This window comes from Panthera uncia, chromosome D2 (assembly GCF_023721935.1).
Source record: "Panthera uncia isolate 11264 chromosome D2, Puncia_PCG_1.0, whole genome shotgun sequence".
NCBI classification, from domain to species: Eukaryota; Metazoa; Chordata; class Mammalia; order Carnivora; family Felidae; genus Panthera; species Panthera uncia.
In genome coordinates, this window is record NC_064818.1 from 76,247,363 (window position 1) to 76,274,917 (window position 27,555).

At 41.4% G+C, this 27,555-nt stretch overlaps 1 protein-coding gene across 1 annotated transcript; it reads right to left on the reverse strand.

Moving 5' to 3' along the window:
- Window positions 1-609: 609 nt before the first annotated feature.
- On the reverse strand, window positions 610-18,718 carry CD2H10orf88 (chromosome D2 C10orf88 homolog). The gene is made up of 6 exons (XM_049645889.1): window positions 18,306-18,718; window positions 17,510-17,716; window positions 16,058-16,127; window positions 11,984-12,190; window positions 4,212-4,666; window positions 610-2,416 (listed from the first exon to the last, which is right to left on the reverse strand). The coding sequence occupies exons 1-6, from the start codon at window positions 18,638-18,640 to the stop codon at window positions 2,182-2,184; spliced, it is 1,509 nt and encodes a 502-aa protein (XP_049501846.1). The 5' UTR covers window positions 18,641-18,718; the 3' UTR covers window positions 610-2,181.
- Between the last annotated feature and the right edge of the window lie 8,837 nt (window positions 18,719-27,555).

Consider the following 27,555-nt stretch of genomic DNA (forward strand, 5'->3'; position numbering starts at 1 on the left):
GGAAGGACAGTGGGGAACAGTAGGTCAGGCGGAGGTGGCTGATGAGGCTGGAAAGCTAGGCTGGGGCCAAGTGAGGAGGAGCCTCAAACACTTGACTCTGCGGCCACACCTGAAGATGAGTGACAGGGCCGCAGCCCTGCACCGAAAAGACTGACAATCCAGTGATACGGGATGGAGACCTCAACGCACCCCCATGGGGAGGAGGGAGATAGAAAAACACTCCAAGTGGTAAAAATGTGCAAATGAAAAGACATAACCCTCACCTCAATTTAATTTCTTGATCACCACACATCCCCTGCAGCTACTTTAAACCGCAGCAGGCCTGTGAAGGTGCGTTTGCTCGCTCTGACTTCGCACATTTGGCTTTTACAGGTGGAGAAAAGTTACAAGGAGAAAAAGACTTCACAGAGACTTTGTAAATACTATGTATGGTCTCCTGCTTCTGTTGAGCAAATTCTGGCAGTATTTTCTTAGGAAATAACAATAAAGCAATTATTACAGAAAAACATACTCATGTACAGCAATTTACAAATATAAGAAAATCAGTATCTGTGAATATCTAATATATATATATATATATATATATATATATATATATATGTATGTAGCTTAGGCCTTCATTAACATGGAAAAACTAAGAAATGGAAAATCAGGAATTAAAGCTCTTCTAAATTACTTCTAGTACCATAATCATGAATATTGTATTATTGGAATCATTTTATAAGACATACTTGGTGTTCTAGTTGTAACTCTATTGAGATTTCCCAGCCAAAGAACAGACCGAAACTATCAGAAGCTGCCTAATCGTTAACGAAAGGGTTTGGCTTTAAGTGACACACCCTTCTCCCGAGTGCAGGAAGAAATGCTGTTTGGGGCAACTGGGTGGCTTAGTTGGTTAAGCCTCTGACTTCAGCTCAGGTCATGATCTCTCGGTTCATGAGTTCGAGCCCCGCATCGGGCTCTGCTGACAGCTCAGAGCCTGGAGCCTGCTTCAGATTCTGTGTCTCCCTCTGTCTCTGCTTCTCCTCTGCTCTCTCTGTCTCTCAAAAATTAATAAACATTGAAAGAAATTTTTCTTCAAGAAATGCTGTTTAATGGCTACATATGTGGTGATTAAATTAGGAAAAGCCTGATAGAAGTGGTACATAGACCTCCTGTCACTGAGGTCAGAGTGAGTCGTACATGAACATTGTATTGGTTCTCACTATTTAAACAACTAAATTCACCAAAACGTTAAATGAGTATAAAACATCTTTTTCACGTAGAACGAATATTAGATGAAATGAAACTATTTCTGTTTACTCGAGACAGTTTCCAGAGTAGATGCATTTATTTTTTAGATGCAAATATACCACCCCTCAAGACATATGAAATCATTGTCATTTCTGAAAATTACGTCTGCCAGAGAGAACCGCGAGCTCCTTGATTCATAGGCCTTAATCCTTCTGTGAGAGCCTCAGTGCTTCACGCTGGAAACATATCAGAGAAGGGCTCTGGAAAGAAGAACCACTATCAGCTCAGAAAAGAAGAGTTCCTTATGCTTTCTGGGTTTAGTGAGATCAAACTCGTTTTCCACCAAACGCTAACCTAAAGTAATAATCTTAACAAAGGCCAGTTCTGATTTTTCTCTCCTATCCACATAGACCTCCAACATGACAGAATGCAAAATTAATGGCCCCATGTAAATTAATGTTGCAGAAACATCACATCTAATTTTTTATCTGAAATAAACAATATAAAATGTAATTATGTGATTGAAACTAAAGGTTGTTATTCTTAAGTACTCAGTTTTAGAAAAAGAAAAATATATCAAATACTGTATTTTTTTCACACCCTTAAAACATAAGGTTTTGGTATAAATTAAAACAGCACTTAAATCCAACACATATACAATACAGACTCATGAATTGCAATAGAAATCCTTAAAAAGCTTAAACACTTAAAAAAGTAAATAAAAGTAAACAAAAATACTGCTAATAATTTATAATCCTATCGTGTTGTTAAATCTCAGCGCACAGTACTGGATTCACAGTAACACGTGGAGCTAAAATGAACACTGAGGTCACCGTGCTTAAGATGGTGATCCTCAAATGCCATTAAATACTTGCCTCGAACTTGTGGGGTTTGGCTTTCTAATAAATACGTAATAAATATCTGTAGCGCACGGTCCGTGTCGAGCGCTTATCTTTCTCCGTTTGAAAGTCTTTCCCCAGAGTCCCACTGTCGGAGGGCCATCCCGGCGGGTGGGGGGCAGGGACTCTGCAGCACGTCCATTAACAAAGCCATCTTTGTATCTATGTGCTTCTGCAGTTTATGTATCCGCTGATCAATGTAGTCCACAAGCTTCTTTTCCATCAGTTCCATATTTTTAGTAAGGACCTTTTCCAAGTAGGAGCACACAGGCTGCTCTTCCGTGCTACAAATAAATTAAAACACACACACACACACACACACAATATAACAATGATTCCTGATGTCATCACAAAAGCAACCAAACTCTACTAAAACAAGCAGCCGACACACATGGCCGAAATCTGCCTCCATTGCTGTGCTGTCTTCGTACAACATATTTCCAGGTTCCAAAAATACTCATGGAACAGGCAACCACGACCCTGAGTGTCCAAAGTATTCTGAATCTTTAATTCTTTAACCATGTAAGCATACAACTGAAATGAGAATATAAAAATGAAGAGAATTTCTACCCTCAAAGAACAAATCTTTATAAAAGGTCTGCAATCAGCAAGTTGTTTAACACTCCTGACATTGGGGAACAGTGAGTGGCTCAACTGGTTGGGTGTCCGACTTCAGCCTAGGTCATGATCTCACCCTTCCGGAGTTCAAGCCCTGCATCAGGCTCTGTGCTGACAGCTCAGAGCCTGTTTCAGGATCTGTGTCTCCCCCTCTCTCTCTGCCCCTCCCCCACTCGCACTCTGTGTCTCTCTCTCAAAAATAAACACTTAAATAAAGTCATACAGTCGTGCACATACTAAAAATATAAAGTCCATAATTTTCTGGAATGTCCTTCATTACGATGATTTGTAACTTTTTATGTAAAAACACATCTATCACCCTGCACCAAATGTTCCTTCCGAGCACTCTCTTCTTTGTGAAGACTGCATAACCCCCACAACTATCCTAACTTGGCATCCAAGAAAATTCTTTTCCTTTCTCTATAAAATTTTGAAAAAGGTTAGCTCATTTCGCACTGACAGAGCTGAGAGGAATGGAGACATTCAATCTCCCCTGGCCCCAGAGCAGTTTTTAATCTCAACTTAATTTTTTTTGGTTTGCTTTGTTTTGTTTTGTTTGTTTAGCCACAACACATACCAACTAGAGTTCACTGATGTAACCTATCAACAACTAAAGAATAATGGTTTTTTTCCTTACCGAGAATCCTTACTAAAAAATATTACTAAGTAATAAATATCCTTACTGAAAACCATACTTTTTTTCCAATAACTTCCTAACCTCCTCAAATTTCAATGCTATTGGAGACTTTAAGAAAATTTCAACCAATAAAACTACCTCATTTTACATGTGAAAAAAATCTAAACCACAAGATTTAACCGGTAAGGCAAAAGAGTTAAGCCAGAACTATGACCGGAGTCATGAATTCCAGTCTAGTGCAATATCCTGACACATTACATCAACATGAAGGATGGGGAAACATACCAAATACTTAGCCACCCATTAATCACACCAAGGCTGCAAAAAAATTAGAATTATGAGATCAGCAGATGAGGGTCTGTACACTATAAACGATTATAAGCTTAAAAATGTCATTGATGACCAGACTAAAATTAGCCTATGGCAAACAAGATCTACAAAGAAAATCTATGATGACTCAGTGATTATAATCAGGCACAAATGTTTATCTTATGGTTTCCACGGCTCCTCCCCATTTATACAGATAACTTTCTACTCCAACCCTTATTTGATGCTTGTACCCTTTCCATAAAATGCCTAAGAAGTGATCAACATCTTCAGTTTTAGACACCTCTTTAAAAGTAATCCATTCTCCCCTACAGAATATTTATTCTCTATAAGTATGTTAATATTTATTCCCTATAAGTATGTTAATGTGTAAAATGCAGAAGCTGCTAAAATGACCTCGGGAAACATTTTCAGGCAGTAGTTAGTGAAACCAATGTTTTCCTCCAACTGATTCTTCCACCTATGAAATCTAAATCACACTTGTCTTAAATACTTACGCAACACCAGCAATGTCTTCACCAGCCTTAGGGACGGTTTCCTGCCACTTGGTGTTACGTCCCACGCGGAGATGGCTAACTTGACTACATAAACTCTGGAGAAAAGGCAGCAAGTCAGAGTTAGGTATGTTCGAGTTGTCACTTGCTTTCTTTGGTAGGAGAGAAGAAACTGCATTTTTGAGGTCATTCTCAAGAAGAACATGGCTCGGTGACACAGTTTTATACTCTTGGAGGCTCGTAGCCTTTCCGCCACCGGGTGGCTGCAGACTTTGATCGGTGCAAGCTTTCAAGTCTTCAGTCACGTTTCCAGAGGTCAAGCCGGTTCTGAAAGGAAAAGGCGTGGACGGGGACTTGTCTAAGGCCCCCGAAGTAGATGATGACTGCAGGTCAATCCCACGTCTGTAGCCAGGATTTCCCAAAACCGACTGAAGCTGCTCGCCAATGGGAATACGATTCTGAGCAAGGTAAAGAAATACACGTCTCTGTTAACAGTCATGACAGCTAACTTTGGGGGTAACGACTGTGAGGCAGGCGACGTGCATTCTTTCATTTGACCCTCAAAACGTCCACACGAAGCAGGCTACGATTACTACCCCCATACTGGGTGGAGGAGACCCAGGCTAAAGGTCACTTGTCTACGGTAACACAACTAGTTAAGTGGCAGAACCGGGGTATGAACCTGGGCCACCTAACTCCACAGTCCAGACTTTTAATGATTTCTCTGTAGTTTTTCCCTAAAGGAAATATTAAATATTAGCATGCTTGGTAAAACTGCATTAACATTCACGTCTCCACTACAAAGGCCTCCTTAATTTATGGCGATAAAATATACTACTCAACTGAGTCACGATAATTGATAATTTTCTTAGAATTGAGTATCATCCATCAAGTTTCCCATATAATAAGCTAACCTAAGGAAACCTTCTACTACTAGCTTCTCACAAAAGACACGCCAGATAGCTCACACGCTCTTAGGTACTGATGATGTTCCATCGGTACATTTGTGATGTCTACAATGACTAAAATGAGCAAACTTTTTGGCTATGTCTGCCTTAATGATTTGCGGCCTCAACTGAACCGGTGCTATATTATTTCATGACAAGATCCTGGCTCACTTCTGTGATGAGGTTACATGATCTCCCCTACAGGGCCTGTTTGTGCCGCACTCTTGGATTCTTCCTCAAGAGAAGAGCAGAACTACTTCTAGTGGACTTGACTCTTAAGTTTTAGGGCTCTATCCTAAATTCAAAACACAGAACTCTATTACACACTCTTATCGGGGGTATCATCTCATATTTACTGTTGCTCAATACCCAGTGAAAGAGAATGAGAAAAGTATTATTAAGGTTAGCTAAAGAAACTCAGTATACACATCTTCCAGATATTCTAAAAAAATGATTCCTGGATCATGCCAACCCCAAACTCAATTCAGTCAACAAATATTTACCAGAAATTGACTTTGTGTTTCAGGCATAGGAAATGAGACAGTAAACAAAACCAATGAAAATCACTGATATGTGGAACCTATAAGGGAGTAGGAAACAATGGAAGGAAGGAAGGGAGAAAGGAAGACAATATATCATGTGGACAGAGACAGTGATAAATACTTAGGGATAAACAATGCAGGAAAGGGGAATAATGAAAGCCAGAGAAGATGGTGGTGTAGGAGTAGGGGAGTCTCCACAGAACTTCTGTTACTGAAGTGAAGAAATACTCTAGAAAGAAATGTGTTCTTCTATTGAATCCAAGTTTTGAATAAGCCTTAAATTAAATTATTCCAAGAAGATGAACTGTATACAATTATGTTATATAACTACATGCATATTATATATACAAATTATGTGTAAGTTTTATATAAATTTGTATATAATTGCATGTAATTATATGCAATATAATTTTTCTATATTTTGTATAGAATTACATACATATTATATATATAGCATACAATTATACAAATGTATATATATAAATTATGTATGTAATTCTATACAAAAGTTTTAAAGTAAACAACTCTCCTCTGGTGGAAACGAGCTTTACTCAATCATGATGACAAAGCTAAATGATTTTTGGTAGCAGTATAACAGAGCAAAAATACCTTAATGACAGAAAATTGAAAAGTCTACATAAACAGCAGTGAAATCAACGTCAAAATTGCGTATGACAATTACTTTGGCAGAAATGTTAATTATAAAAATCCAAATGTTAATAAGGTATTTGCTATGCAAGGTTTTCTTTTCTGATATATCAAATTTTGATTATAAGAAATTCACTGATTATAAAAATTCATATTTTTTTCAAATAAAAGCTCTTTAGGTGATTTACCTTTCCTCTTTGCATTAACTGTCAAGGAATTCAGAGGTAAGTCTATGTGGCAGTGCAATAAATAAACAAACTTTAAGTGCTAGTGGCTATTCTATTTCCTGTCGTTTGATTTCACTGAATTCTTAATTTTCTTGTACATTGGCCTTACAAGGTACAACAAGCCCTTTTAAAAGCAGGCAGAAGGGGGTGCCTGGGTGGCTCAGTCGGGTAAGTGTCCCAACTTCAGCTCAGGTCATGATCTCATGGTTCATGAGTTCGAGCCCCGCGTCGGGCTCTGTGCTGACAGCTCAGAGCCTGGAGCCTGCTTCGGATTCTGTGTCTCCCTCTCTCTCTGCCCCTCCCCTGCTCATTCTCTCTCTCTCTCTCTCTCTCTCTCTCTCTCTCTCTCTCAGAAATAAACATTAAAAAAATTTTTTTAAAGCAGGCAGAGGGATATGTATGAAATAATTTCTAACAATGGATCCATGTCATGTTATATGGAAAACAATTACAGAGTAGCCTAAAAGAACATGAAAGCATTCATGTAGAATTATGTCTATACGTATATATGAATATGCAAAAAACTATTGTGTATACATAACTTCATATATGCACATGTATATATCTCCAGGCTTGTGAAAAGTTGTTTATCTCTGAATATCCGGTCAGATATCTGAAAGGATTGACTAACTTTAGTTATCACCTTGAAAAAGCAAGAAAAAAAGATATTTGTATTTCAAAGGTGAAAAAAGTAAACCGTGTAAATCTTGCACACCTGAATTTGTTCTTCGAGAAAATGGGGCACACCCTTTCACTCAGATAACATTAAATGAAAACTACATGCTAGGGCACTTTGATATAGTGTCCCATTCAATTTTTCCAAACGGAAAAGCAAAAACAAATCAAAGCCAGCAAATTTGAACTTCAAACGTAATGAAATAAAATACAACGTTAATAAAACTTTCAAGAACACAAGCAACCCCATAGCCCAGGTGAAGCAGGGAGAGGCATAGGACTCCTAACAAAGCTTCCCAGGTTGTTTCTTTCCCCTTCAGGACAGGCCCTGCCCAAATTAATATAGGAAGGTGTGTGCGGTTATACAACTTCCATAGAAGGAATAGTTTTGGTCATGAGACATCCCTACTTCATTTATTTATTTTTTAAGATTTTATTTTTAAGTCATCTCTACACCTAACATGGGGCTTGAGCTTATAACCTGAGATCAAGAGTCGCATGGCTCTACCAGCTAAGCCAGCCAGGAGCCCCAAAATATCCCTACTTTATACTCAACAAATAGTTGATACATGACAAGAGCTTACATGACATTTTCCCGGGAGACATTCCATAGACTCTGGTTTGTTAATAATATGCAATCCTAGAAATCCAGGTATATCATGTAAGAATCATCCCATAAATAGAGCCTCCTCACTTGGAAGAAGTCTTTTATTAGCATGTTTAAAAGAAGATTTAACTGGATCACTTTTTGTCTTCCCCAAATGTCCTCATACACAATGATTTAGTGGGGGGAGGGGGGAGGGCACAGCATGTGTGTTGGATGGAAGGACGTGCACGTATTTCTACAAGTACAGAAAACTCCAGGATACACACCAGGCAGGGAACAGAATGAGAGCTGGGAAAGCACTTTTATGATTTACTTAATGCACTTTTTGTTTAATAATATAAATTATTGTCCAATTGGCTAAAATACAGTGTGTAGTGTGCTGTTGGTTTTTGGGGTAGATTCACGTGGTTCATCGCTTACCTACAACACCCAGTGCTCATCCCAACAAGTGCCCTCCTCAATGCCCATCACCCATTTTCCCCTTTCCCCCACTCCCATCCACTCTCAGTTTGTTCTCTGTATTTAAGAGTTTCTTATGGTTTGCCTTACTTAATTTACTTCTGAACAGATTGAAATTCAAGGCAAAGAAAACATGTATCTTTGGAATTAAAGAAAACTTAAAGACATGGCCAAAAAAAATCTATTATCCATGTTATCCTTTTTTCCAAAGCTAAGTTTTTAAAACATAAAAATTGGTCTATGAGCTGACTTTAATTCCTTAACCGTCTCTGATGTTTCCAAAGTCTTGCACACACAAAAAAATTTCTTCTTGTTTTTACATTTTCAATCTCTGTCTCCATAGGATCCTTGTCCTCAATCATTTGTTTTTAAAATATACTATGCATAAGACTCACCGGGGGATGCCTGCTTGAAATACTGATTCCTGGAAACCGCCTTCAGGGTTTCAGATCATTGGCGACAGCCAGTAATCTGTATTTTAAATTTTTTTTTTTTTAACATTTATTTATTTTTGAGACAGAGAGAGACAGAGCATGAATGGGGGAGGGGCAGAGAGAGAGGGAGACAAAGAATCAGAAGCAGGCTCCAGGCTCTGAGCCATCAGCCCAGAGCCTGACGCGGGGCTCGAACTCACGGACCGCAAGATCGTGACCTGAGTCGGACGCTCAACCGACTGAGCCACCCAGGCGCCCCATGTATTTTATAAATATCACAAGGAATTCTGATACAGGCAAGTTCCTTATCTCTACCATTCTTGAAACAAACCCATATTACCCTGGGACCTCAACATTCCAACTACCCCCATTTAGTGCCTAATCCCTCAAAATCTGGTTTCCACCTCATGGTTATTCAAACTGACCCCCTGAAGATCTCTAAGGAGTACTCAGTTGATAATCCAAATCCTATATATCGTATACTTATCTGAAGCCTTAATCAAGACAGACCAGGTCCCTGTTCACATGAAGCTTACATTTTAATGAGATAGACCAATATATAAATAACAACAAAATGATCAAGAAGGCTCTGATGAAAATATGATACAGATTTGGAGGAAAAAGCTATTTTAATTATTTAGTTTTCAGTTTAATTTTTATTCATTTTGAAAGGGAGAGAGAGGGAGGGAGAGTGTACACGCACGGGGAAGAAGCGGAGAGAGAGGGAGAGAATCCCAAGCAGGCTTCATGCTCTCAGCATGGAGCCCAATGTGGGGCTTGAACTCACGAACCATGAGGTCATGACCTGAGCCAAAATCAAGAGTCAGACGCTTAACTGACTGAGCCACCCAGGTGCCCTGGAAAAGGCTATTTTAAACTGGTAGTTGGGGAAGGTCTTAATAAGGATGTAACATTTAAGCTGGTATCTTAATAAAAAGAAAAAGCCAGATTTGCCAAGGTCTGGGGAAAGGGCTTCTGGAGAAAGAGAAAAGTTAAGAGTGCAAAGGTCCCGAACACATCTGAGTATCTGAGGAATACACACATCAGCATGTCTGGAGCAAGGTGTCCAAGGAGATTTGGTAGGAAGGAGATGAGGTTAAGGAGTCCAAGAAGGCCCAGATCTTAGATGCCAAGGTAAAGAATCTGGGTTAATTCTGAGCGTGAGAGAAGCAGTCAGAGGGCTTTACACAGGGGGAAGGACGAGTCTGATTTACCCTTTGAGATTATTCTGCTTGCCCTGTGGAGCATGGACTGTGGTGGAGCAGGAGGCCCAGTCAGAGACTTCCTGCGGCATCGAGGTGAGATAACGGTACAGGAGAAAGAAAAGTATGAACCTGGTATTTTTTTGAACCCCTCCTTTCCAAGGTTCCTGTGATCACCGTCAACTTTGCTAGTCTCCCTTTCTTGCCCATTGTGTTGGTGACACCTGTACTAAATGAATATTGGTTGAGAAGCCTCGCTGGCTCAGTCAGTTAAGCGTCCGACTTTGGCTCAGGTCATGATCTCATGGCTCATGGGTTCGAGCCCTGCACTGGGATCTATGCTGTCAGCATGGAACCCGCTTCGGATCCTCTGTCTCCCTCTCTCTCTGCCCCTCCCCCAGCTGCACTCTCTCTCCAAATAAATAAACTTTAAAAAAATAAATAAATTACTATTGGTAAATCTCACGAGAAACGCACAAGTTGTTTATTATACTATTTGTTTTAAACTTTCCCATGAATCCTATGATCTTAGCAGTATTATCACTTAGATTTTGAACCTGGGGAAATTTATGTCAAAAAGATGAAGCAACACCAGATAGCACAAGTACAAACAAATGTCAGCACCAGAACCTGCCATCAGGTCTCCTGACATCAGGTCTTTCCTGCTGCTACTCGGTCGCACCGCTGGTCTTCCGCTCTCCTATTCCTTTTCCCTCTCCCTGTGTCCTTCCCAAACACAGCTACTCCTCATGGACCCTTCTTCCTTGCTCTGGCTCTCCCTTCATTTCCTTCCCCACCCTCTGCTGGGGTGCCCCTCGTAAACCTCCCTTCTGCTTCCCGCCACAGGCACCGTTGGATTCACATCCATGACTCAATACTCCCCAAATCAAACTTCCTTTCTCCCAAGTAGCCTCCTCCCTTGGGTTCCATTTATACTGTTGGGAGCCCCATCTTCAAAACCTCAATTTCACTTTTAACTCTTTTATCTTTCTCCAGCGACACCAATATCAAGTTAGCTGTCAAGCCCTGACGGCACCGTCACCTTAGCAACTCACAACCCAGCATCAGGTTATACGTCCAATTTCAGACCCTCCTTAACTCCCACCTGGATGAGGGCAGGAACAGGCAGCTGCTCCCCTTGGGGTCCCACATCCTACTGATTCACCGTACCCTCTCATTCCTCTTATGTATAACTCTGGGTTCGAATTTCCCAAAACATAGGCAAAACCACCTATGAGCTTTTAAGACAGCATTCAAAGCCCCCTATGATCCGGCCCCAAGCCCAACTCGCCCTACCACTTCTTCACCCCAGAGAAGTGAACTTCTATCCATTTCCTAGCTATATCCCGTTCTTTCTAGCGCTGAAGAGTTAATCCATGTTATTTTCTCTCTCAAACTGCATCCCTCCAAATTTACTTGCCTGGTCCCCTCCTTCTTTTCTAAAGGCCTAGATAAAATGAGACTATAAAGATCCTTAAAGATAGGCTACAGACTAATCTTTGAACTTTCTAAAGTGCTCAAAACACTGCCTCATTCACTGAGAGGGTGCTTAATAAATATTTGCTGAATGAATGAGTAAATTCATGGAAAACTGTGAAGATATGTAACAAAAATATTTTGGAAGAGGGTAAGTCTATAAAATGTTATTTTACAAAAGTAAATAAAGGTACGCATTAAATCAGTATCTTTTCAAAACATTAAATCAATCTTTTTCAAAGAAAAAACCAAGTCAATACGTGTCCTTAAAAAAGCCACCTTTTTGAAATTTTTTTTTTTTCAACGTTTTTTATTTATTTTTGGGACAGAGAGAGACAGAGCATGAACGGGGGAGGGTCAGAGAGAGAGGGAGACACAGAATCGGAAGCAGGCTCCAGGCTCCGAGCCATCAGCCCAGAGCCTGACGCGGGGCTCGAACTCACGGACCGCGAGATCGTCACCTGGCTGAAGTCAGACGCTTAACCGACTGCGCCACCCAGGCGCCCCACCTTTTTGAAATTTTTAACGGTCATCTGGAGAGAATCCATTTCTACCTACCTGCTGCTGAAATCTAACCACATCCATCAGTTGCTGAGCTCCAGGTGACAGCTTTGACCCCATGGACGCCATGATAGTCTGGACCCTCCGGAGGTCTATCCTTGATCCTAGAGCAGGAGAGCTTGTTGCGGAACTGGCTGAAACCCGCCTCATGTGTACCACAACTTTACTGACGAACACGCACTGCTTTTCACCAAAGGAGAGCAACTGTTACAAAACAAAGACGTTCCAGAAAATAACGATAGTAAACAATAATCACTATTTGAGGTGACTTTTTAACATAAACTAGCAACAGTAATGTATTTAAGAAAACAAAACATTAAATACATTTTCATTTTTTAAAGTTTTCCTGAAAATTGTAGTGGTCAGCACTTCTAATTTATTATCAGGCTCATAGGAACTATTTATATAAAACAGTATCATTTGAGGGGTGTCTGGGTGGCTCAGGGTAAGCATCCAACTTCACCTCAGGTCATGATCTCACGGTTTCAGTTCAAGCCCCGCATCCGGCTTTCTGTTGTCACCATGGAGCCTGCCTCAGATCCCCTCTCTCTCTCTCTTTCTGCCCCTCTCCCATTCTCTCTCTTAAAAATAAATAAACATTAAAAAAAAATTATCATTTCAAACTGAAAAAATATACAGAATAGCCAAAAGGGACTATAATAAAGTTCCATTCACTTAAATTAATGAATAAAAATAAACTATACCAATCTGAGAATTTAACATAGCACAGCTAGCTATAATACTATTTAATACAAAAGCACTTCCAAAGTATTTACTGAAATCCTAAAAATAAGTCAGTCTCTTAGAATTTAGAATTATAAGGGAAAGTTAAAATGGTCTAACATAACCTGCTAGTTCACACACAAAAATGATGAGGTCAGGGGTGATTTTCTGACTTGTCAAAGGGCTACCCAAATTAGTAGGAGCCAAGCTTGGAACACAGCCCTTCTGGCTTCTCTAGTAGCGTCCTGCTCAACACTTTATGCTGCCTCATTTCATCCATGTTTCTGAACCAAAAGACATTTTATGTGTGATATGGACAACACAGTAGCACGTGGAAAGGAAACAGAATCAGACAGAACTGGGTTCAATGATGACTCTACTTAGAGCCTGTGTGACCCTGGGAAAAAGCGAAAACCTGAATCAGGAATAAAATGAGGGAGGGTAATAACAATGATTTCACATGGTTGTTAGGAAGATTAGGTGTTAAAGTTCCCAGTACCTACCACTGAGTAAATGCTCAAAAATATGCATCAGGAACCATTAACTTTCATATGTTATTGCTCCAGAATAAGCTCTAGTAGGTGTAGGATCTCTCTAAATCAACCTAGCCTTTGCACTCCCACAGAGTTTCCAAAGAACAGTTACAAAAAGCACTTACCTTCAGAGACACACACAAAACCACATGTAACATAAAAACACAAGTCAAATCAGACCCATGATCCAAGAACTTTGCGTGTGGCAGCAAAGAGGTGGACTGTCCTCAACAATCAAGGAATCTCCCCATTAAATTTCTACACCTACCCTCTAACCTCCCTACTATCCCTTTTCTGCTTTTTCACCCTCATTGCCCGACCACTGAATATGGGACACATTTTACTCATTGAGTTGGCTTATAATCTATCTCATTACACTAGACTGTAAGCAACATAAGGGCAGTCGTTCATTATATTACTGCTAATTCCTACATGCCTCACACAGTATCTAACATCAGCAGGCATTCAAATACTTGAATGAAGGAATCACTTTAAATAAATCTGAAAGTTATTAATATATACTAAATAAAACAATATCTTGGAATAACCAGTTCTGTTAATTTGCCACCAGCAGATAATGAAATTACTTATTTTGTCTTATTCTAAAGTCTTGTAACCCTGTATAAAGTAATGTGGAGACAAAAAGGTTGCAAGTGTTTATTTCCTTTTTAAAAAATTTAAAAACACAGGGGGCCTGTATGGCTCAGTCAGTTAAGCATCTGACTTCAGCTCAGGTCATGATCTCATGGTTCACAAATCCATGCTCCGCATTGGACTCTGTGCTGACAGCTCAGAGCCTGGAGCCTGCTTCGGATTCTGTGTCTCCCTCTCTCTCTGCCCCTCCCCAACTTGCACGCGCACTCTCTCTCAAAACTAACAAAAAAAATTTTTTTAAGTATCTTCATAGAGATATAATCCACATGCCAAACGATCGAGTTAAAGCGTACAATTCAGTGGATTTTAGTATATTCATAGAGTTGTGTAACCTTTGCAATTTTAGAACATCACTCCAAAAAGTAGCCCTTTACCCACTGCCAGTCACTTCCCATCCCACCAAGTCCCCCAACCCTAGCCAACAACTAATCTTTAGTCTCTATGCATCTGCCTATTCCAGACCTTATATATACATACATACATATATATTCTATATATATATGTATATATACATATATATTCCATATATATATGGAATCACACATACATATATTCCATATATATATGTATATATACGTATATATTCCATATATGTATATATGGAATCACACAAATATACATATATATATTTATGGAATCACACAAATATATATATATATTTATGGGATCACATATATATATTTATGGAATCACACACATATATATATTTATGGAATCACACAAATATATATATATTTATGGAATCACACAAATCTCTATATATATATATAGATTTATAGAATCAAACAAATACATATATGTATATATGTATGAACAAATTGTTTCAAATGAATAAGCAAAAAAAAAAAAAAAAAGCAGAATCAGACCTATAAACACAGAACACAAACTGATGGTTGCCAGAGGAATGGGCAAAATGGATTCAAGGGCATGGGAGATACAGGATTCCAGTTATGGAATGAATATATGTATATATATATACTTATGGAATCACACAATATATGGCCCCAAATTCTTTCACACAGTATAATGTTTCAAGGTTCACCCATGTCTATAGTATGTTTCAGTAATTCAATGCTTTCTATGACTAAATACTTTCCCATTGTGTGGGTATACTATACCATATTTTCATTACATTCATTAGGTGACAGACAGTTGGGTTGTTTTCTGTGTAAGCTTTTAGCTATCAGGAATGATGATGATGAACATTCATGTAATTGATGATGAACATTCATGTAATACCAAGGAGGGTTTTTTTTAGTCCTCTAATTTTTATTTATTTAAAAAAGTTTTTTTAATGTTTATTACTTTTGAGAGAGAGAGAGAGAGAGAGAGAGAGTGTGTGTGTGCAAGTGGGGGAGGGCCAGAAAGAGAGGGAGACACAGAATCCAACAAAAGCAGGCTCCAGACTCTGAGCTGTCAGCACAAAGCCCGAAGTGGGGCTCAAAATCATGAACTGTGAGATCATGAGCCAAAGTTGGATGCTTAACCAACTGAGCCTCCTAAGGTATCCCTATTTATTTATTTTTGAGAGACAGAGAAAGAGAGAGAGAGAGAGGAAAGAGAGAGAGAGAGAACACACACGGGTGAGCAGGCAGAGGGGCAGACAGAGAAGAAGAGAGAGAATCCCAAGCAGGCTCTGTGCTGTCAGTGCAGAGTCCGGCTTGGGGCTCAATTCCACAAACCATGAGATCATGACATGCGTCAAAATCAAGTCAGACACTTAACCAACTGAGCCACCCAGGTGCCGTTTAGGTCCTCTAATTCATCCATGAGGTACTTCCAAAGAAAGAGATTTGCCGAGGGTCACTTAACTAGTCAACAAAGCAGAATTAATATCCTGGGCCTATGTACTCCGGTTTGGTACCTTTTCTAGGCTCTAGTGATACCACTAATTTTCACTTCTGTATTTTTCATACTTAAGACATCACTCCAAATCCCTGATTTTTGGATGCTCTTCTCTAAACTTCTCTAATTCCCTTCCACCTTTCTTGATATAATGAAACCAAAACTGCTTGCAGTTATCATGACACCATATTTTTATAGAAAGACAACCAGGAACAAAGGTAGATTAAGCATATTATGAAACCAACCAGAAAAGAAGCACAAATTACACAAACACATTTGCAGTTGGCAACTTAGTTAAAATTTAGTGATGACTTACCTTTATTTTACAAGCATGGCTGGAAGACTCCAATTTTAAATATTTTTTGTAGAAAATAATTTCGTGCTCACTGAAAATAAAATTTAAGTTACTTTTACTTTATGATTTTCAATAAACTTAAAAACAAATTGTTTCACATGAATAAAAAAAAAAAAAGCAGAATCAGACCTATAAACACAGAACACAAACTGATGGTTGCCAGAGGAATGGGCAAAATGGATTCAAGGGCATGGGAGATACAGGATTCCAGTTATGGAATGAATAAATTATGGAAATAAAAGGTACAGCGTAGGGAATATAGTCAACGATACTGTATGGTAACAGATGGTAGTTACACTTGTGAGCACAGCATAATCTATAAAGATGATGAATCACTATGCTGTATACCTGAAGCGAATGTAACATTGCACATCAACTATACTCGAATTAAAAAAAATTTGTTTTAGTTGTTTCTAAGCCATTACTTAAATCCTGAGATTCAATTAGGGTAGAATCTTTGTATAAGAACTTAGAGAAAAATCAGGGACCCTGGGTGCCAATGTTGCTTGAGCCACCAAACTTGATTTTGGCCCAGAGTCGTGGAATCAAGCCCCACATCAGGCTCCCTGCTGAGCATGAAGCCTGCTTAAGATTCTCTCACTCTCTTCTCCTCTTTCTCTCCCTCTGCCCTTCTCCCCCACTCACATGCTCTCTCTCTCACCAAACATAAGTCTTTAAAAAAAAAAAACCTAGAGAAATAGCAAACTATAACAGGCTGAATTGTGGGTTACATAGGCTGGGGAGGCACAGTCTTGGGCCTGTCTGCTACTCACAATAGAGTTCCTTCCAGAAAAATGTATGCAGTGTTTCAGACTAACTGCCCAATTACCTTTGGAAGAGACACCATTGTACGTCCATGTAGAAAAAAGGCCAAGAAGAAGAATAAGGACTACACTGTAGTCTGCAGTCTAAACAGTCTGACTACCTAGTATGACCCTCTATCTAGTCAGCTCCCTCAATTAGCTCTAAATTTCCACATTTATAAAAATTGAGAAAGGTGACCTAGACTATATATCTCCAAGATCTTTTATTTTTTTAATTTTTTTTTTTAACATTTATTCACTTTTGGAGAGACAGAGTGTGAGGACGGCAGGGGGCAGAGAGAGGAGACACAGATCCAAAGCAGGCAGGCTCCAGGCTCTGAGCTGTCAGCACAGAGCCGGAAGCGGGACTTGAACTCAGGAACTGTGAGATCATGACCTGAGCTGAAGTGGGACGCTCAACCGACTGAGCTATCCAGGCGTCCCAATCTCCAAGATCTCTTAAAAGGAGAAAGTTCTATTCCTGCTGGTATGTTTTTATCTTCTCTCCCTTAGTGCTGGCCTCAATGTCAGAGAATCAGTAAATACCACAAACGCTGGGGAAAAACAACACTGCTTGGGGGGAACACTTCTGCATGAACAAGTTACAAACCTGTTATCCAGATCACTACAAACATTCTTGCCCCTACTGGTTCCACAGTACTCCTCTCCTAAGTATACTTCCATATTTCTTGCGGAACTTAAAACGCCAATAGAAACGATTTCTTCACCTCCGTTAGGGTCACATCTCAGGTAAAGGAAGCAGGGGTTTTCATCTTGGTCACTGTTGAGGCTTCTTTTCAAAATCACCAGATCTTGGCTGAAAAGAATTGTTCAAACTATCACACAGTGCACCTGTCTGAACGCTGCTCGCGACCCTCCTATTGGGCCACCAGGACTTCTAACTCACTCCCATTTACCACGGCGGTCCCCGCACCCTCCCAAGCACCCAACAAACGCTCAAGACAGAGTCACAAGGAGATGGGCACGCCACCCACCGGGGTTTTCCCCTCTACTTTCTCCTCGGCTGTGGACTCAAGCCTCTGCAGTCCTTCTCCTTCAACATAAAAAGTTCCCGGGGCACCTACTGTGCGCACAAGAGTGGGAAGCAGAATGCAATAAAAGGCAAACGCGGCTCTTTCTCATAATGAAGCTGATGGGGATTCTCGACAGTTCGTTTTTCTAACGCCCCCTCGGGTCGACAACAGAGAGGCCTCCGTCGTTTCGCCTGGGGGAGGGAGGCGGACCCCGGGGGCGACCCGGCGGAGATGCGGGGCCCCCGCATCACGTCCTTCCCGCACCCCGGGCCCCCCCACCCTCTCTCCGCTCGGCCCCGCCTCCCCTCCCGGCTCCCCCAGGAGCGCGACCATTCCGGCGCCGCGGGCCCGGTCCCCGCCGGCCCTACTCACCCCGGGTCAGGCGGCGCCAGCAGCTGCTCCCAGTCCAAGTCCGGGGCGCCGACACCAGCCCGGGTGAGATGGAGACTCCGGGCCAGGGCTCCGCAGGCAGCATCCCAGGAAGAGGCCAGCATCGGGCGGCGAGTCACTCCCGCCTCCTCGGCCCGGGTGTCCATGCTGCAGCCGCCAGCCGAGGCCAAGCCCGGAACCTCTCTTCCACCGCTTGCGTTTCCGCCAGAGCAGACGGAGGTGAAAAAGCACAGCGCCTTCCGGCTCGGCAGGCTTCGATTCCAAGACCAGCCTCTCCTTGTCCAGTGGGGAAAGAACCAGGTCCCGGAGACGCGCATGCGCGCGCCAGCCAGCTTCAGCAACGCGGTTCCAAACCTGCCGGGGAAGAGCCCAAGGACGGAGCATGCGCTCCGACGGCCCCTCGGCCTACGAAAGGAGCTGTGCGCAGGCGCGGGGCGAGACTGGCGGGAACGCAGGGGGCTCTTTCGACGTTGGTCCGAGGAAGTAGCAGGCGGTGTGGACGACGGTTGTCTGGCCGCCCGGGAGGGTTGGTCTTTCGAGGAGAGTCCATCGTCAGGTAGGAGTGGTGCCGTCGCTGCAGGCGACCTGGAGGCCCTGCTGCCGAGCCTCGCTGTGCCTGCGGTGGACGCCGTGGCTTTCCCGCCGACCACAGACCCTGGGCGGTGGGTCGGGCCGTGCAGTTGGGGTTTCTTTGACCACCCCCCCCCCGCGGTCCCCCAGCACGTCGTCCCCGCGGGCGGCGGGTGCGTGGATGCCGGCAGCTTGGCTTTAGCAGGCGGAGGGTTGCACGGTGTCACCGGGCTGCAGTGCAGCCGGGGCGCCGGCCGGACGTCGCCCTGTCGGTGAGCCGCTGGCGCCAGGGCGGGACGGCGGCGGGGTGACCTGGCGCCTTCCGGCCTCGGCGCTGGAGGGGAGGTGTGGAAAGCGGCCAGAGGGGCGGCGGTGGCTGTGAGCAGAAACCTGTCCCGAGCAGAAGCGGGACCCCAGTGCTGGTGGAGTGACATCTGAGCTGGGACTTGAAGGACCTTTAAGCTTTGATTCCGGGAAAAAGGAGCTGATGGAACTTTCTAGTTGCCCCATGGGATAGGAAGGTAACTAGTGCCTCCCCACCACCTCCACCCATCCCCTTCCTGGAAAGGCTTGTGCAGATGAGTTTTTCATTTTTTGAAAGCAAAAAGGAAATTAGGTCATAGACAAATGGAGCATCAAGTTCAAAAGTGCTTAAATGTAAAGGTACTGGTTTGCAAAGATTTTTCGGTATTCCAGATTCATTCTAGGTGGTCTACATCAGTGTTTTGATTCTAAATATCTTGTTTCCCTGTGGTCATACATTAACTTTCACTCATGTTAACATTTTGGGCAGTCCAAAGGAAAATACGCTTTTCTTCAAAAATCCCAATCTTGAATTTAAGGAGTGAAATGAATGTTATCTATTGGATTTTGACTTCCTTAAAGAGGCTGAATGACCAGGAGCCAAAACCTAAAGACTCCCATACATTCAGGAAATCACCAGGTCTTGTTACAAAGCTGTAGTCATCCAGACAGTAAAGTACTGGCACAAAAACAGATGCAGATCAAATGGAACAGAATAGAAAACCCAGAAATGGACCCATAATTGTGTAGTCAACTAATCTTTGACAAAGGAGGAAAGAATATCCATGCAATGGAAAAAAGTCTTTTCAGCAAATGGTGTTGGGAAAACTGGACAGCAACATGCAGAAGAATGAAAATGGACTGTTTTCTTACACCATACACAAAAATGAATTCAAAATGGATGAAAGACCCTAGACGTGAGACAGAAAACCATCGGAATCCTAGAGGAAAACAATAGGCAGCACCTCTTTGACCTCAGCTGTAGCAACTTCTTTTTTTTTTTTTTTTTTTTTTTTGTAGCAACTTCTTACTAGGCACATCTCTAGAGGCAAGGGGAACAAAAGCAAAAATGAACTTTTGGGACTTCATCAAGATGAAAAGCTTCTGCATAACAAAGGAAACAACGAAACTAAAAGGCAACCTATGGAATGTGAGAAGATTTGTGCAAATGACATATAAGGGGTTAGTACCCAAAATCTATAAAGAACTTATGAAACTCAACACCCCGAAAATAAATAATCCAGTTAAGAAATGGGCAGAAGGGGCACCTGGGTGGCTCAGTTGGTTAAGCACCTGACTCTTGATCTCAGCTCAGGTCATGGTTTCGAGTTCCTGAGATTAAGCCCTGTGTGGGACTCTGTGCTGACAGCACAGAACCTGCTTGGGATTCTGTCTCTCTGTCTCTCTCTGTCTCTCTCTGTCTCTCTGTCTCTCTCTCTCTCTCTGCTCTTCCTGCACTCCAGCAAGCATGTGGGTGCTTTCTCTCTTTCTCAAAATAAATATTAAAAATAAATGAGAAGACATGAATAGATACTTTTCCAAAGAAGACATCCAGATGGCTAACAGACACATGAAAAGATGCTCAACATCACTCATCATCAGGGAAATACAAATCAAAACCACAATGAGATACCACCTCATACCTGTCAGAATGGCTAAAATTAACACAGGAAAAAAACAGATGTTGGCAAGGATGTGGAGAAAGAGAAATCCTCTTACACTGTTGGTTGAAATGCAAACTGGTGGAGCCACTCTGGAAAACAGTATGGAAGTTCCTCAAAAAAGTAAAAATATAACTACCCTATGACCCAGCAATTGTATTACTAGGTATTTACCGAAAGGACACAAAAATACTGATTCAAAGAGGTACATGCTCCCTAGTGTTTATGGCAGCATTATCAAGAATAGCCAAAGTATGGAAAGAGCCCAAATGTCCAATGTCCATCAACTGATGAATGGATAGAGATGTGTGGCGCGTACACACACACACACACACACACACACACACACACACGTGTGTGTGTGTGTGTGTGTGTGTGTGTGTGTAATGGAATATTAACCATCAAAAAGAATGAAATCTTAACATTTGTGACAGTGGATGGAGCTAGAGTGTATTATGCTAAGTGAAATAAGTCAGAGAAAGACAAATACCATACGATTCCACTCATATATGGAATTTAAGAAACAAAACAGATGAACATAGGGGAAGGGGAAAAAAGAAAAGCAAACCATGAGACCCTTAACTATAGAGAACAAACAGGGTTGATGGAGGGAGCTGAGTATTACGGAGGACACTTGTGAGGAGCACAAGTGTTGTATGTAAGTGATGAATCACCAAATTCTACACCTGAAACTAATTTTATCATATATGTTAACTAGCTACAATTTAAATAAAAGCTTGAAATAGAAAATAAATCACCAGGTCTTGATTTTCTTAAAGGAAATCTTTCTCATCTTTCTTCATCTCTGCTTCTTATTTTCAAGCACTAGCTTTCATCTGAACAATTCCAGGAGTTTCCTTACTGTCATTAGTCTTCTCTGTCTTTTTAAAATGTTTTATATATTTTTGAGAGAGCACAAGCAAGGTAGGGGCAGAGAGGGGGGGGGACAGAGTATCGGAAGTGGGCTCCACCACTGATAGTGGTGAACTCAACTTTGGGCTTGACCTCACGAATCTCGAGATCATAACCTGAGCCAAAGTTAAGCACTCAACCAACTGAGCCACCCAGGCACCCCCTCTCTTTTTTTTTAAGTGAGCTCTCTGCCCAATGTGGGACTTGAACTCGTGACCTCATGATCAAGGGTTGCATGCTCTACTGACTGACCCAGCTAGGCACCCCTAGTCATCATTCTCATACCCTCTATTTCATCCTCTACACTGCCCTCTGCCCCTTCTGATGCTTGATATCACCATCACCTTTTCTGCTTAGCATGGCATAAAAAGCCCTTGGTACTGTGACTCTTGCTTGCCTCTTTCCACATACTGCCTCCTCCTTTTGCACATACTTTTCCCTCTATCTAGAATCCCCTTTCTTTGGGTAGTAGGGAATGTCCTCTTTATCATTCAAAACCAAGCAGATATCCACTTTGCTACGGAATTAAACTAATTTCTCTGTAGTATGCTTACCCCTTTTAAGTATGTGAAGAAAAACCACAGCTGGATGGTAAAAAACAGATTTTATATAGAACTATTGCAATAGGAGAAAGACTTCTATATACAACCAGGCTCAATTCTCTCTCTCTCTTTTTTAAGTTTATTTATTCATTTTGAGAGAGAATGAGGGGTGGGTAGAAAGAGGGAGAGAGAATCCCAAGCAGCCTTCGCACTGTCAGCACAGACCCTGACACATAGCTCAAATTCACGAACCGTGAAATCATGACCTGAGCCAAAACCAAGAGTTGGGTGCTCAACCGACTGAGCCACCCAGGTGCCCCAAACCAGGCTCAATTCTGAATATATCATGGACAAGTGGGAATTTATAGGCAAGGAGCAGGGTGGGGAGTCTGTAATGGAAAATTGTGAAGAGGAAACATCGGGGTCCAGGGAATTCTGGCTAAAACCAGCCTAATAGAACATTTGCCGATGAGAGGCCAGGATGGTCAGCACCTGGGGGATGGTGGAAGATGAGGAACCTGATTAAATATCAAGGGTGATCAGATCTGGAGGATGGGGGACTCTTGCTAAACTGACTTGGCAGCAGATCTCTTACTATAACTAGATTTTACAAGGAAGTGCACAGATGAGCCTAGGAGTAGATTTCAGGATCCTGAGTGATCAAGCAAAGAGTCTTTGTTAGATACGATAATTCTGCAGTTTCAGACTTTATCAGTTTACATAGTTGTGTTCTCTACTATCTGTAGGCTTGTCAAGATTAGCAATTATTTTATGCCTTCTATAGGTGTTGAGCACATGTTTGTTGTATGGAATCGACAAATTGGCAAAGGTTGGGTGACAGCTTTATCACGAACTAAGACACCGAAAAAGGCAAAACTAGTAAATTCAGTCATATGCTTTTTTCTTCAAAGCCAATGTGGTGGTTGTTCAGAACTGATCTCAATCTTAATATGAAAAATTACTTTTGTCATGAATTGCAACTAACTTTTTTCCCTGTTTTCCCCTTTGAAATAAATCATAAAATGTATGTCAATACAATACAATTCCTACCAATATCACTAGGGTGAACTATGCAATTTTTAACTCACCTATTTTAAAGTTTATTACAGCTTATTAAAATGTAAGAACTCAATGTGCTCTTTAGGAGCATTTTTCCAGTCTGTTTTCAGAATATAAGCCAATGCATACTGAAAGGTACATTTTAGAAAAAAAGTGAGTTGGAGTATTAATTTTCCTGAACCCATTCATTTAGTAATACAACAGTTTAAATGTTGACCATCTTAATTTTAAGTAGAGTTACTTCTTACTGTATATGTCCTGCCTTTTAGGCAGGAGTATACTCCCCATGAAGGTGGTTATAGGAACTTCTCTTCCTTCCCAACAAGTACCACTTGGATTGTGCCTCCTTCCATTTCTGGCTCTTGCAAGGTCCCACAATTGCCAGGAATTCCCTTCCTCTCACCCTGCCTCCATATGGGCCTGTAATTAAGGAAGGAGTTGGGAAAGAAACAATGACTTCCCTATCCTTTCCCTCCAATTCTTGTTTATAGGTATTTCCCAACCCATCTCATTTATAACCTCTCTTCTGGTTAGCAACATTGCTGTACTCTATAAAGTTTTTAATACAGCCTGACCTCAACCTTTCTGAGGAAATGTGGAAATGATGGGGAAGCTCGTGATCTAGAACTGAATCTGTGCTCACATCCATGTTGTTGACTATGTAACATCTTCTTATACTAAAGTTGCTTTGTCCAGTAAAAGGGTTAACTTGTTCGAAACGTGCACATTCCAAAAAAGACCTGGCTCTTACCCAGCTCCTGGAAATACCCTCTAAGCTGTTGGCATATCCTGCTTGATAAAATTGTCTTTTAACTAGGGGCCTTGGACCCCACCATCTTGAGGTTACACTAACAATTGGATTTATGGTGAGGGGCCACATTCTATCAGTTTGACCCTTGAAAGGGCTGAAGACTGAGTAACTAACGTCAGCACATGGGTGCTACATGCCTACCTGACTGACCCCCAATAAAAACCTTAGACACCAAGACTCAGAGGAGCTTCCTTGGTTGGCAACACCCTGCACATGATGTCGCACATCATTCCTGGGAGAATTAAGTGCTGTCGTTACAACTCCACTGGGAGAAGACAACTGGAAGCTTGCACCTGGTCTCACCTGGATTCTACCCTATGTGCCTTTGCTTTACTAGTTTTAATCTGCATCCTTTCATGTTTAAGAATCTGTTATAAGGCACATACAGGAACAAGACATGGTTATATCTCACAGCCATGTTAGATTCGTAACCATGGGTATAACAGCTTTTCTGAGTCCTAACAAATCATTGAGCCCGAGGATTGTCTTGGGGACTACAACACAGTTGTGGTCATCAGTATATGTCAAGAATTGGACAGGGGCGCCTGGGTGGCTCAGTTGGTTGAGCGTGCCACTTCAGCTCAGGTCATGATCTCACAGTTCGTGAGTTCAATCCCCGCGTCAGGCTCTGTGCTGACAGCTCAGAGCCTGGAGCCTGCTTCAGATTCTGTGTCTCCCTCTCTCTCTCTGCCCCATCCCCACTCATGCTCTGTCTCTCTCTGTCTTAAAAATAAATAAAATATTTTTTTTTAAAAAAAGGACATTCTTCCATTAGTAACAGCATTTAAACTCTAAATGGGGAAAATAGTAGTTTTATTAGGAGATAGTGTGTATGGTTTCTAAAAAGAACCCCACGCTACTGTTAAATGATATTCTTGCTTCCCTACCTCTACCCACGCATCACTATCCTAGAGTCTTAGTAAAGAGAATAATTTAAAATCAAGTTAGGGGAAAATATTTGAAAATACAAATAGAGGTGTTAGGGGTGAGGTAGGTAGGAGTCACATAACTGTGTCTTGTTGCTGTGTGTGCCTTACAACAGATTCTTAGACACTTTGATTTAGGACCCCTTTATACGCTTAAATTATTGAAAACTGCAAAGAGGTTTTGTTTGCATGTTTTACTTTTGTAACTTAAAAAAATTAACTTGTTCTGCTTGTATCTACAGCCGTATACACTAATATGAATGAATTCAGTAAAAAGAGTAGATTGAAAAGGTAACCAGCATGAGTAGCATGGTATCTATGGAAAAATCCACTCCAGCTTCACAATACCTGGCTTAAAATGAACTTTCGTAATGGACCCATTTCATGGGATTGTCTTATCCTGCATTCTTGGGAACTCGGCAGCAACCGAGGTTGTTCACCTAGAATTTTAAGATCTGGGTGAACCAACTCTTCTTTTGATAAGTTCATAATGCAGGAAAGTAGCATCCGAGCTAAATGAGTTGTAGGATGTATTTTGTGACTTTTTGTTGTGTTTTTGTGACACTTGTGCTTTCTGAAGAAGTAACCCATCAAATATTCCACATAATATGCTCACAACCCACTTTGAATATTGTGTGCTTCCTAAAAAATTACCCATCTTTATGCATAATTACAGAATTTTGAAGTATGTTTATTAATGTCCCCCCCCACAGGGATAAGTTATAATATTGGACTTCAGGAAAAAGGGAAACTATAAAATCCTTGTAGGATTTTTACCTTTGATAGCTGTATTTTTGTATACAATACATATGAACAGCCAAGGTACATTTTCTTAATTGGTAGTTATATTTATCTCTACATGCTGTGGACATTTTACTTTTCTCACTTTCCTCAAATATTAGCTTTTTTTTTAACAGCAGGGGTGGTCTTTATTTATGTGCAGATATCTAATATTTAACACAGTATCTGATACACAAGTACCAAGTGAACATTGAGTGAATAACTTTCAGTGTTAAAATACATGGCTCACTAGACTGTTGAGTTTGTTTTAAACATCTTTGTAACTATTTTAAGCATAGAACAATGGTAGGAAGGAAACAGTAAGAAAGCCCATTAGAAATCTCTAGGAATTGTTTTCTTCCAAAAGAGTTGTTTAGAAAGTTTAAGAAACCAAGAAATTGAAATGTGTAGCATCACTGCTCCCATGAACTAGAGGTTGACAACATCCAGATCCTCCATTATCTTAGCAGAACTGCTTCTCGTACCTGTGATCTTTCTTAGACACGTTGCTGGTTCTTAGGGTTGAGATTAATGATTTTTCTGGCACGGAGTACCCACTGTCAGCACAGTAGAATGATTGACTCTCTCACACTACCAGGGGCAGAGCAGTCTTTGAGAAATCAGAAAAACACTACATATTGTAAAATTCCTTCAAGATCTGGTAACATTTCAGTATCTGGCTCACATTTTGAGATACCTTTGTTAGGATTTTTAAAAGCTCAATGAAGAGATAAGATTGGTGACTTGAAGACGATTCAACTGAAAACGATATTGATAGTGTCGGAGAGGAGCCAGTAAGCTTACAAGGTTTTATGCCAGCCTGAAGTTTACAGGAGTTTTTGCAACGGGTATGAACAAATACCTCACTGGAGAGCAAAGAAAGGGAAGTTCGTTTTCACAGGCCCATGAGGAGATGGCAGCTAACGGGACAAGCACTTACTAAATGTCTGCCAGGCTACGGACTCGCTTGTCTTAATCTTCTCAGCAATGAGAAGTGAGAAATTGGAGAGGTTGTGAACAATGCCATGTTTGGGTTAAGGTAAAGATTGTAAAAAATCTGTAGGGGTTCCAGAAGGCTTAGCTCTGGGAATTAGTGAAGAAAAATGAGCAAAAGAGGTGAGGAGTGAGGTTTTATATTACTATTGCTGTGACTGAGGAAATCTGGGCTTTGGCAAGCTAGATTGTTAGCAGTTTGTTAGCAGCTGAAGAACTTGAGTGCTGAGTTGGCAGAAAACAGCGTTAGTGACCGGAGGAGAAAACCTGCTTCTGAAGACTGAAGATGCTGGGGATGTCAGACGGTGGAATCTCGGGGCGCCTGGGTGGCTCAGTCGGTTGGGCGTCCGACTTCGGCCCGGGTCATGATCTCGCAGTCCGTGAGCTCAAGCCCCGCATCGGGCTCTGTGCTGACAGCTCAGAGCCTGGAGCCCGTTTCAGATTCTGTGTCTCCCTCTCTCTCTGACCCTCCCCCGTTCACGCTCTGTCTCTGCCTCAAAAATAAATAAAAACGTAAAAAAAAAAAAAAAAAGGTGGAATCTCTGATTTTGGAAGTGTGCTTTTGAGCCCTTCACTCACAATCGGGAAACTTAACCCCAGAGCTGTCACACACTGTTTTGTGTTCACTTGCTCTCAGGCGAATACAGCTTCCCCTTCAGGACAAATTAACGTTTG